Consider the following 12816-nt stretch of genomic DNA (forward strand, 5'->3'; position numbering starts at 1 on the left):
ACGGCACATGACAACAACAACAACAACTTGCTGGAAGTGAGGAGGACTTGAAATATTTACTGCAAAAGATCAAAGACTACAGCCTTTAATATGGATTCCATTTCAACATGAAGAAGACAAAAGCCCTCACTACTGGACCAATAAGCAACATCACAATAGATGGAAAAAAGACTGAAATTGTAAACTATTTCCCCTTACATGGCTTCGTAATCACCACCCTCGGTACCAGCAGTCAGGAGATCAAGAGACATACTGCACTGGGAAAATATGCTGTTAGGCACTTCTCCAAATTACTGAGCAGTAATGATGTCAATTTGAAGACATTATTGGTTCTGGCATAGTCTTTTCAAACACTTGCTATGCATCTGAGTGAATAAGGATGACAGAAGAAGAAATGATGCCTTTGAACTGTGGTGTTGGAGAAGAATAAAGAATATCCCATGGACTGCCAAAAGAATAAACAGGAACATATTGGAGCCAGAATGCTCCTTGGAGACAAACACAACAAGGCTTCATCTTGCATACTTTGTGCATGGTGCTAGGAGTGGTTGTTCCTTGGAGAGGGGCATCACACTTGGAAAGAAAGGAAGACCTTTGAATAGATGGATTGACACAGTGACTACAGTAATGGGCTCAAGTTTATAAGAAATGGTCTGGATGGCACAGGATAGGACAGTGTTCAAATCTGTCATCCACGGGGCCATATTTCACTCTAAGGCACCAAACACCAACTGATATAGGAAAGGTAAAGGTATTGGTACACTGAATTTACTAAATCTAGAACAGGGAAAGAAGCTTCTGGTTAGTTAGAGAACAGAAAAGAAACCCCATATGATTAATACTAATCAAATCCAAAACCCACCGCCATGAGTTCAGTTAGACTCATGGTGGCCCTCTATTGGGTCACCAAGGCTGTAAATCTTTACAGAAGACTGTCCATCTTTCTCTTGAGAAGTGGCTGCTGATTTGAACCACTGACTTTTCAGTTAGCAACCCGATATGTAACAGCACAGGCACTAAGGAGTTGACAATAAACAATCTACTTAATTGTCATTACAATCCACCAGGATAGAACTATTATTCTTCCCATTTTACAGGTGAAAAAGGAGATGAAACAAACAAAAAAAAGATGTGCTGAAGGTCACAAAGTAACAATATACAGTAGAGACAAGATTCATATCCGGTTTACCCAGCAACGGTACTCTGTGTCATCACATTATCCATGACTTCCAGTGTCCTGTTTTGTTCAATTCTCACAGCTGTCTTGAGATGGTGGTAGTAGTCGAGTCAGAAGCTTAAAGTTCATTCCAACTCATAGTGACCCCACATGACACACAGAACTTCTTCACTGGGTTTTCCAGCTATAATCTTTTATAAGGGTGCTCTGGTGCCCTGGTGGTGAGAAGCTGTGTTGCAATCTCAAAGGCTGCCAACTAAAAAGTCTGAGGTTCAAACCCACTATTCTCTCGTTTGGACAAAGATGTAGTCATCTACTTCCATAAAGATTACAGACTTGGAAACACTGTAGGAAAATTTACTCTGTCCTGAGGATGATATTAGTTGCTGTATGAACTTCCTGTTAAGTTTCTTTATAATAGGCTCTGTTTTCTCTGAATAGTAGGAAAGTTACCTGTCAAAATTAAGGATGGGTTAAGACACTAAACATTGAGAAAAGTATAGAAAAAATAAGACATACATAGATGAATTTACGACGAACCACAAATATAATGTCTTGAATTATTCTCACATAGACTGCAGTCAATAACCAAATTTAAGCACTATAATTTTTTAAATGTTTAAAAGTTTAAAACCACAAAAATCAGCTTACCTAGTATAATACATCACAGCCTCTTCATAGTCCCCTGAGTTGAAAGCTTCATTTCCTTTTTCTCTTTCACGAGTAGCAAGAAAATCCTTTTCCCTATCAGTTAGACCTAGAAATAAATTTATGTTATATGTGAAACTTTACTTTCACAGATTAACAGAAACATTCTGAAATATTTTCATGAATGCTTATTTTTAAAAGGTTGAACTGACACAAGTTGTATGAAAGGTTTATTGGCAATAACAACACAGTAGCTGCTCTGCCTGCTCATATAAAATCAAATACTCACAGGATTTAGTTCCTTGACTTAGAGGTTTAAGGTCATAGTTTCACAGAATATTCCAGTTAACTGACCTTATAACATGTTCAGAAACTACATCCACTCCTTAGTTATCAACATGGTTGGGTTTCAAAGAACATGTTGTTAATGGGAAAATCTGTTTTATGTGAAAATTCAGGATGACAGCATCAGATCACAAAACGGAGAATGACTACATCATTACATAACTGCAAAAGCTCTTAGAATCCTTGCCCAGCCAAAAGGACACATAACCTTAATCCTCATTCTCAGCTTACACTGCAGCATCTGTTACTGTGGAATATATGTTGTAAATGCACAAAATAGTCTTAGAGTAGATATTTTACTATTATTATAAATGCAAGATATCAGACAGCAAGACCTATTCCTAAGTGAGAAATAGGTATTCTAAATTTAAAGATAATTCTTTTAAAATAATTCACAGATTTTGAGAGTATAAATTTGTAATAATTGGTTTGTTTCAATTTGAAGATGTTATGTATTTAAGGACTTTAAATTAAAACAAATTTTCTTTTTGTTCAGAATTAAGGGGAAAAAATAGAGAGATTTGGAGGAAAATATTAAAGAGGAATGAAAAACAAATAATGGTAATAAATGAGACTTATATTATGTAGTGTTACTAAATTTAAGTATTGTGACTGTTATGTTTAAAATTAATATTTAAAAGATAAAACTGAATTTGTTGATTTTTATTAATTTCAGAGAGGAAAAAGTTTCAATAAAATTCTGGAGCAATTAAGGAAGATATCCACTAGGCCTGTATTTAAAAATGTTAACTGATTTGGGGATGGACATTCTTCAAAGTGGTACAGCAGTGATCTATTTGCTCTACTGAAGTAACCTGGGGTTGCTGTGATGCTCAACAATTCTGCCAAAGGTGCGTCAAACACCGTAACGGTTACCCATTGTGGGCAGTGTTTGGTGGAGCTTCCAGCTTTGGAAGCAGGAGTGGCTTTCACTTCCTACACCACATGCCTCTGGAAATTCTAAGAACATAGAGATACAATGAAATTTATAGAACAGGGTTCAGGACTTTTTTTCATAGAGTCACAATGAGTCGTACTGGACTTGACAGCACTTAACAACAACAACAACATCTGCTAGGTTGATAGCTACCATTATAAGCATTTTTTAAACTTTTAAATTATTCCTGCTCCCCACCTTCCCCCTTTCTCCCAATTACCTGCTGTGTCTATCCTTGTCTCAAGTTTAGATAAATGTGACTTGTTTATCACAGTGTTTTCTTTGTAATCTTCATCAATTTTTGAACATTCCTTTTCCACATCAAATCTTAATGAAAAAAATTAAAGCTGAAAAAGTATAATATAAGCAAGAAAATAGTTTATACTATATGTTCTTATATTTATAGTCCTGTTCCATGGAACTTAATATTTTAAAATACATAATAGCTCTGTATTAAAAGTCAGTCGTATTTTCTCCCAGAAAGCATGAAATATGGCAAGAATTTAAAAATTAAACTTGTCTACAAAAATTCATTCTATAAAAGAATCTTATCAGTAAGGGGAAAATGAGGAACACATTTTCAAATTATTATAGACTCTGGACTTTCTTAGACGAACTCTTGAAATTATTGCCCAAAAATAAGCATTAAAACTGAAACCAAAATATCTCTAAAAATTTTCTTTAAGCTAAACAAGTTGCTGTTGCTGTTACATGTTGTCGAGTCACCTATGACTCATAGCAACCCTATGTACAACAGCCCTAAACCCTGCCCTATCCTGTGCCAATCTCACTGTCTCTGACACACCCACCCCCATTACCCCAGTCACTTGAGGGTCTTCCTCTCCTCCGCTGTCCCTCCACCCTCCCAAGCATGACATCCCTTTCCAAGGATTGGTCCCTCCTTGCAACATGTCCAAAGTATGTCAGATGATGCTTCAGAATCCTTGCCTCCAAGGAGCAGCTTGGTGTCACCCTCTCCAGGATGAACCTGTTCATTCTCTTAGCAGTCTATGGTATATTCAATACTCTTCTCCAGCACCACAGCTCAAAGGCATCAATTCTCCTTCTATCATCCCTAGTCATTGTCCAGAGTCCATCCTCTAATGCATAGGATCATTAAATTACAAAAGAATGTCTCCCTTGAGTATTGTGGTCTTTTAAGAACTATCTACATGGGACTAAATGGGCAAGAGCATCTTAAAAGTTTAGATAATAAACTTGATGTGGTACATAGCATGTCGGCCGCTAAGTGAAAGGTCAGCAGTTTGAAACCACTCATTACTCTGAGGGAGAGAGATGGGCAGACTCCTCCCATTAAGATGTATAGTCTTTGAAACCTCATGGAGGATTAGCATGAGTTAGAATTGACTTGACAGCAGTGGGTTGTTGAATACTGTTCAGAATTTTGTAATTATAATTGTGATAAATCTCTTTTCAATGTTTTCTCTTTTTTATTTTAGATGGGTTTTGTTATTATTGCTGTTGAGTTAAAACCAACCCATAGCTGATCCTCCAGTGGGTTTTCAGAGGCAGTGAATCACATGGAAGGAGACTGACTATCCTTCCACAGAGCAGCTGGTGGACTTGATCTGCATGCCTGTGGGATTGTAGCGTAGCTTCTTACCATTAGGCCACCCGAGCTCCCCAAAGATGGTTTAGGGTTTTTTGTTATATACTTTTTGGTTGTTCTTATAAATTAAAGAATGCAGTAGCATTTGTTTGAATGCAAAAAAAAAAAACAAACAAAAAATAAAAATTGCTTAGACTAGGTACTTTTAATATTATGTTAAAATTATTTCATATTCTTGACTTTTTTGGTTTTTTTAATAACTATTCTAAAAGTTATTATAGGAATTTATGCTGGAAAATTTTTCAGTGACACATTTTATAGAAGAAATACAAAACTTACTTGTCCCATTCTGCATAATCCCTTGGAATGTTCTTTTTAGCTGATTTACTTTTAGAATACTTTTTCTGAAAGAAAAAAATCATACATTATGAGATATATTCTGAGACTAGCATGTTAAGGTAAACACAAAGTAGACTATTAAACTAAGACACAGAAATTGAATGACTAAGAAAAACAGATCTTTTTGGAAGTGTAACTATGTCAGTATTACCATTATTAACATCAAGCTATTCTCAAGAGAGATGGAAGGCATTTCTTTTGCAAACAGGAGCCAGACCAGGTTGACCTATATAGCCACTTCTATTCATACTGGAAGTCCTAGCCAGAGCAATAAGCAAGAAAACAAAATGAAAGACATCAAAATAGGCAAAGAAGAAGTAAATCTATCTTTATTTGAAGATGATATAATCCTATATAAAGAAAACCCCAAAGATCCACTAAATTATTGGATTTAATTGGTCAGTTTAGTAAAGTGGCAGGGAGGGTATAAGATCAATATACAAAAATCAGTCAGATCTCTCACAATAACAAAAAGAACTCTGAGAAAGAATCAAGGAAAACAATAGTATTTACAGTAGCCACCCAATAAGATACCCAACCAGAAACACAAAAGACCTTCACAAAGAAAACTACAAAACACTACTACAAGAAACCCAAGAGACCTACATGAATGGAAAAAATATGCCATGTTCTTAGAATGGAAGACTAACAGTGGGCATGGTTCAATGATGATTAATTTCATAAAACATAATGCATGGGAATGATTGTATGAAACACAATATGAATGAAGGATAATGTAATACACAATGTATATGAACTTTGTAAGCAAACTAATAATAATTTAAAAAGCTAGTGGCCTCGTGGCAAGAAGCTGAGCTGCAATCCCAAAGGTACGTGATTCGAGTCCACCAGCTGCTCTCTGGGAGGAGGATGGGCATTCTCCTCCTGTGCAATTAACTGCCTCTGAAAACCCACCAGACAGTCAATTATGGGTCGTTTCCAAGTCTATAGTAAACAATAACAAACAGGTACTGGATAATTTTCAAACTTATAGAAAAAGCAATTGCCAACTTCATATGGAAAGAAAAGTATTGATGATAAGCAAAGTGATACCGAAGAAGAAAATAAAAGTAGGCAGTCTCACACTTCCTGATTTAAACCTGCTCCTCTGCCACGGACAATCTCCTCCCATACCATTAACTACCTCTGAAAACTCACCAGAGGGTCAGCTATGGGTCAGTTCCAACTCTGTGGTACACAACAACAACAACCACCTCTGCCACAGTAAAACAGCTTTAGTACAGGTACAATGACCAATGGAATAAAACTGAGATGCCAGAAATAAATCTAAATACCTACAGACAACTAACCTTTGCCAAAAAGATGACATTTCTTAAGTAGGGACACGACAGTCTCTTTAACAAAGGGTGCTGGAAAAATTAGCTATATATCATCCATTTGTAGAAAATGGAAACAAGATCCATACTTAAAGAAACTAATTCAAGATGAATCAAAGAACTCAAACTAAAAACATAACACTTAGAAAAATCATTAAAGAGAAAATTGGGGCAAACTTAGGAGCTCTCAGTTATGACTTAACTATAAAATATAACCAATACACAATCAACAGAGGATAAATTAGGTGACTGGGATCTCCCCAAAATTAAATCCTTATATAAAGACTTCTCTAAAAGAGAAAATGAAAGATTCAAAGATAATATGAGAATAACAAGAATTGAAGGATAAGACTTAGGTAACTATCTTATTAAAAATAAATGGAATAACAGATAAAAGTAGGACAGAAGGAATGAAATAAGAAAGCCAAATGAAGGCCTGGGACTCCCAATGACAAGGAGACATGAACCTGGTTATCGAATACAGTATCAGAGAAGAAGAGACATGATAGGGAAAGATAAAAATAAAGTAAGGAAACTCAAGACGCAAGCATTAAAGGGAAAAAGCTGTTTCATTTTGGCCTCCAAAATATGTAATAATCCTACTTAAGAAGGTGACTGTACACGACCAACTGTAAAAAAAATCCCCAGCTCCTGGCGGACTTCATACCATCACACTTTAATTACTTTCATTAAACAGAGATAGATATCTGAAAAACACAATAATCATCAGTTTCTCCCCATACCACCCACACCACATGCCCGTAATGGTCTACCTGGCCAACAGGAAGACTGCTGTTTGAACTACGAACTGGAGGCAAATTATTTTCCATGGCAGGAAATGTTCCTGTTTCATGAAAGCACATTTTACTTTCCTCCTTTTGAATTTCTGAGACCCAGCTCTAAAACAAGAAAGAAAAAAAGGGTACAAAGGAAATTGCAATCCTAAATCTTTCAATCAAATTTATATATAAATTAGAACAGCGAGGCATGGTTCATATCAAATGTCATTTAGTCATATGTTTGTCTTATAGTGCACCTTTGACATTGCACTTGTCTGTCAGTTTGCTGTACTGTAGTGGCTTAATGTGTTGCTGTAATACCACCAGTACTTCAAATACCAGCAGGGTCACCTATGGTGGACAGGTTTCAGTGGAGCTTCCTGAAACTCTGTGGACAACAAGAGAACATTGCTTGATACAGTGCTAGAAGATGAGGCTCTCAGGTTGGAATATACTCAAAATGTGACTGGGGAAAAGCTGCCTCACCAAAGTAAAGTCCATAGTAATGACGCAGATAGAAAAAAAGCTTCCATCAGACCTTCATTTGCTGAGATGGCAAGATTCAAAATGAAGAGACTCTGCTACAAACATCATTAGTAATTGGAATATGGAACGTGAGAAGTATGAATTAAGGAATATTGGAAATCATAAAAAATGAAAGCAAACACATGAAGATCAACATTTTTTGAGCTGAGATGGGCTCATATTGGCCATTTTGACTTAGACAATCACATATTCTACTATGTGTGGAATGACAACTTAAAGAGGAATGGCCGGGCATTTATTCAAAGAGAATGTCAAGATCTATCCTGAATTACAATGCTGTGAGTGACAGGATACTATCCACATGCATATAAGAGAGTTCTGTTAATACAACCATTATGCAAATAGAAGCACCAATCACTAAAGCCAAAGATGAGGACTTCTACAAATTTTTGCAGTCTGAAACTGACTGAACATGCAGCCAAGATGCATTGGTAATAACTGGTGACTAGAATGCAAAATTTGGAAACAAAGAAGAAGAACTGGTAGTTGGAAAATATGGCCTTGGTTAAAGAATGAATGATAGGATTCTGTACAATGACTGATTTCTTCATTGCAAATTCTTTTTTTATATTAAAAAAAAACCCATAAGTAGTGATAACATACATAAAATTCACCTGATGGACTACTACATCTGTGGCTTAAAGCTTGAGATCAGCAGTCAAAACAAGGCCAGCGACTGACTGTGCATCAATTACTCATATATCAGTTGAATTAAAAATTAAAAGAAGTTCATGAGAACCGAAATAGAATCTTCAGTATATCCTAAGCAAAGATAAAAAACATCTTAAGAATAGATTTTATGCACTGAACACTAATGATCGAAGACCAGACCAGCTGTGGGATCGCATCAAAGATATCATCCATGAAAAATGCAGAGGTCATGACAAAGACAAGAAGGAAAAGACCAAAATGAATGTAAGAAGAGAAACTTGAAAAAAAAATAAAAAGAAGAGAAACTTGCATTGAACAAAAAGAGGCCATAACAAAGGGAAAGTAAATTGAGGTTAGAGTTAGAAGATTACAAAGGACAGCTCAAGCAGATAAAACAAAGTTTTATAAGGAAATGTGCAAGAAGCTGTAGTTAGAAAACCAAAAGGGAAGGACATGTCTAGCATTTCTCAAGCTGAAAAAAACTGAGGAATAAATTTTTAAGAGAATATACTTTTAAGCCTCAAGTTGCAAAACTGAAGGATTCTGGGCAGGGAGAAAAGTGCAACAATGAATGAATGGAAACCCAGAATCTCTGTAAATGTTCATTAAAATTATTACAATTTTAAAAAATATTTAGATCGGAAGGGAATCTCTGGAAACTGGTACAAAATAAATATCTTTACAGCCAAGAGCAAAGATCTGGGGTCTTTCTACTCCCCTTCTGTATTGATCAGTTAAGCTAAGCTTTGATCTTGCAGTGATTAAGTGCAGGTCGATTAACTGAAAGGTTGGCACTGTGAGCCCACCAAAGCACTCCAGAGGAAAAAGAGGAAGTGATTTTCTTCAGTAAAGATTTACAACCTTGAAAAACAAAACCTGAAGGATTCCCTGGGTAAAATCTTGAATGATGCAGGAAGCATCAAAAGAAGATCGAAGGGATGCACAGAATTTGTAACAAAAAGAATTGGTTGACACGGAACCATTTCAAAAAGTAGAACAGGAACAAGAGTCAGTGGTGCTAAAGGAAGAAGTTCAAGCACTGAAGACATTGGCAATAAATAAAGCCCCAGGAGTTGATGGAATACCAAATGAGGTGTTTCAGGAAGCAGATGCAATGATGGACATCCTAATCAGTCTCTGCCAACAACTATGGAAGACAGCTCCCTAGGCAACTGATTGGAAGAGATCCATTTGTTCCCATTCTCAAGAAGGGTGATTCAACACACTACAACAATTAAGAACAATATTATTAATATCACATGCAAGTACAATCATGCTGAAAATTATTAAAAAACAATTGGAACAATACATCAACAGGGGACTTCTAGAAATTCAAGCTGGATTCAGAAGAGGCCATGGAAAGAGGGATAACATTACTGTTGTCAGATAGATCTTGGTTGAAAGTTTCTTGGCAATAATCTTCTGTTTGGCTCTCGGACTTCAGTTTTCTTTTCCCTTGTTATGATTTCTTTTTTATCCAATGCAAGTTTCAGAGTCTCTTCTGACATCCATTTTGTTCTTTTCATTCTTCCTTATCTTTGAATAATAGGATTATTTCTACTTGTGTTTTATTGATCATGCAAGTACGTTTAATTGTGAATCATAACAAAGTATTGCTAATCCAAGCACAAAAATAATGTTCTTGTAAAACCTATGCATAGACCAAGAAGCAGCTGTCTCATAGAACAAGGAATACTGCATGGTTTAAAATCAGGAAAGGTGTGCATCAGGGTTGTATCCTTTCCCTGTACCTATTTAATCTGTACACTGAGCAAATTATTTGAGAAGCTGAACTCTATGAAGAATGTGGCACCACAATCGGAGGAAGACTCATCAACAATTTGCATTATGCAGATGACATGACCTAGCTTGCAGAAAATGAAAAAGACTTGAAGCACATACTCGGGAAGATCAAAGACTACCTGGGTTACATCTCAACATCAAGAAAACAAAAATCCTCACCACTGGACCAATACACAAATAGTAGTATGACAGGTGGAGAAAAGACTGAAGTTGTCAGTGATTTTAATTTACTTGATCCACAATCAACACTCATGGTAATAACAGTCAAGAAATCAAAAAGCCTCACGGATCTCTCAAAAATTCTAAAGATCAAGGATGTCAATTTAAAGACTAATGTTCACTGGATCCAAGCCATAGTTTTTCAGTTACTTCTTATGTATCTGGAAGTTAGACAATTAAAAGGATGCCAAAATAAGAATCTTTGCCTTTGAATTGTGCTGTTGGCAAAGAGTTATCGACATACTAGACCAAAAGAACAAACAAATGTGTCTTGAAGGAAGTACAACCAGAGTGATTCCCAGTGACAGGGTCAGTGAAACTTCATCTGACTGACTTAGTCCTTGGAGAGATACATCATGTTCTTTACTAAGAGAGGAAGACTCTCAACAGGATGGATTGACACAGTGACTATTGCAATGGGCTTGAGCAGGACAGACATCATGGGGACGCCACAGAATAGGGCAAGATTCAGATTGGTGCCTCACAGGGGCACTAAGAGTTATAGCTGACTTGATGATACTAAATAACACTAAAAACATCTACTCCCTGGGAGTAGCTCCATTGGCATAGTGGTTAAAGTGTGGGGCTGACTAAATAGTAGGTTCTTGGATCACCAGTTACTTTGCAGAAAAAAAAAACAAAAAACCCAAAATGTGCCATCAGTTTTCATGAAGATGAACTTACTCCCTAAGGAGTAAGTTCACTGAGCAGAGAGCAAAACTTCTCCACTTCTTCAGCTCAAGGTTCTGCCTCAAGAGCCCAAACAAAATAGCTGGGATTTTAGACTGAATTCAGAGTTCCCCAGGCAATCCACAGACTGTGAAAAAAAAGTATGAAGTCGCTCTCTTATCTGTACAGATTGGATTTGTCACAAATTTACCAAGTCAAGAATTCCAGATAAAGTATTTCAGCCTTCACCTGAAGAGCATGAAAAGTATGCTGGAGGTCCACAAAATCCTCATCAACTACATGTTGCTACCAGGATAAAAAGTGCCAAAAGGTGTCCATATTGGGGAAAAAATATAATAAAGATGGTTGGATTAGAAAAATACATATTCCTCAAGTTCCTAAGAATATCCCTTCAGTGAATGAAAAACTGAAACTGGTTCAACATAAGCCACTGAAGTTGCCACAAGGACTTTCCACAGAAGAGAATAAGACTGATATCTGCCTCAAGAACACTGGGGAATTAGTTATATATTGGACTAGAAAACCTTTGGAGAAGGAATTAATTACATCCCAATGCCAGTGTAATTTTAAACTTAAAAATTGCAAATCATTTTTATTTAGAAATAATGAAAAAACCTTATCATTAAAATATACTTTAAAGTAAAAAAAAAAAAATAAATAAATCCCAGCTTTAGAAACCCTATGCACAGTCCTGCTTTGCTGTACGGAGTCATAGAGAGTGGAATCAATTCAATGGCCATGGAGGGGTTCTCTGTTCAGGAGGCAGAAGGATGAAAAGACACCTTAAGGAGAAAAAAAAACACAATGCAGAGATAAAGATAAAGGGAAGAAGAGAAAAAGAAAACCAGAAGTGAGAAAGAAATGGCAAAGAAAATGTGAAAAAGGAAGTAACTTAGTAAGTGACAGGAAAGTTACACAATGGTGGAGGGAGGGAAGTAAAGGTTCATTGAGCCTGTGGGTGGGTGTTATTGGAAAAGTCTGTGGCTTGAACCCACCAGCTACCCCACAGGAAGAAGTGGCTGTGTGCGTCCACAAAGGTTTTCTCTTAGGGAGGCTGTAAGTCAGAATCAGTTCAATAGCAACAGGTTTAATTACCAGGAAGTTTACTGACAGACATGAAGCCTATGGTTTCAGATAAGTGAAGTGGACACAAGTATGTCACTAGAATACTTACTTAAAAAATTTAAAAGGGGGGGTTGCATACCAATGAAAGAATTTTTCTTTTACTTTTCAAAGAGAAGAGCAAACTGGGGGGGTGGGGTGGGCAGGGGGGCAGGGAGAAAAACGCAACAATGAATGAATGGGGGAAGAAATTTAAATTACATTACCTTTATATCATCATCAATTTTCCCCCATTCTTCTGCTGTAAAACTCAATGCTGTTGCTGCAGGCTTATCTTTCCTCAAGGCTCTACTTTGAGGAGCTAAGCATTTAAGGCGCTCTTCACAAAATTCTGTAAGTTCAGGATAATATCCTTCTTCACCAGACCTTAAAAAAAATTAAAATTGCAGTTTTAGAATTAGAGTTGTATCAATTGTCTTCAAGTTTGGTTCCACGGAGTCAGGGGCAGAGGGGAGTTGTTCTGGGGAGGTGTCTGGGGCTGTCCTTGCACAAAGCTAAAGGCTGGTTTGTTGATGGCCCATCCACCCTCTCCAACTAGTGCATCCTCCACTTCCACTTGAGGATGAAGATATGCATTGAAGGGGCGGGGGGGG

General features: G+C 36.7%; 1 protein-coding gene across 1 annotated transcript in view; it reads right to left on the bottom strand.

Moving 5' to 3' along the window:
* SPAG1 (sperm associated antigen 1) overlaps nucleotides 1-12816 on the bottom strand; it is an 89301-nt gene that overhangs the window by 55507 nt on the left and 20978 nt on the right. The window contains exons 2-6 of the mRNA XM_006900011.1: nucleotides 12430-12589; nucleotides 7187-7312; nucleotides 5017-5081; nucleotides 3328-3434; nucleotides 1829-1934 (exon numbers count right to left, since the gene is read on the bottom strand). Coding sequence (XP_006900073.1) covers nucleotides 1829-1934; nucleotides 3328-3434; nucleotides 5017-5081; nucleotides 7187-7312; nucleotides 12430-12589 — 564 coding nt within the window. The remainder of the gene's footprint in view (nucleotides 1-1828; nucleotides 1935-3327; nucleotides 3435-5016; nucleotides 5082-7186; nucleotides 7313-12429; nucleotides 12590-12816) is intronic.

This window comes from Elephantulus edwardii, unplaced genomic scaffold (genome assembly GCF_000299155.1).
Source record: "Elephantulus edwardii isolate Elephantulus edwardi_28Jun2011 unplaced genomic scaffold, EleEdw1.0 scaffold00270, whole genome shotgun sequence".
In the NCBI taxonomy this organism is placed as follows: Eukaryota; Metazoa; Chordata; class Mammalia; order Macroscelidea; family Macroscelididae; genus Elephantulus; species Elephantulus edwardii.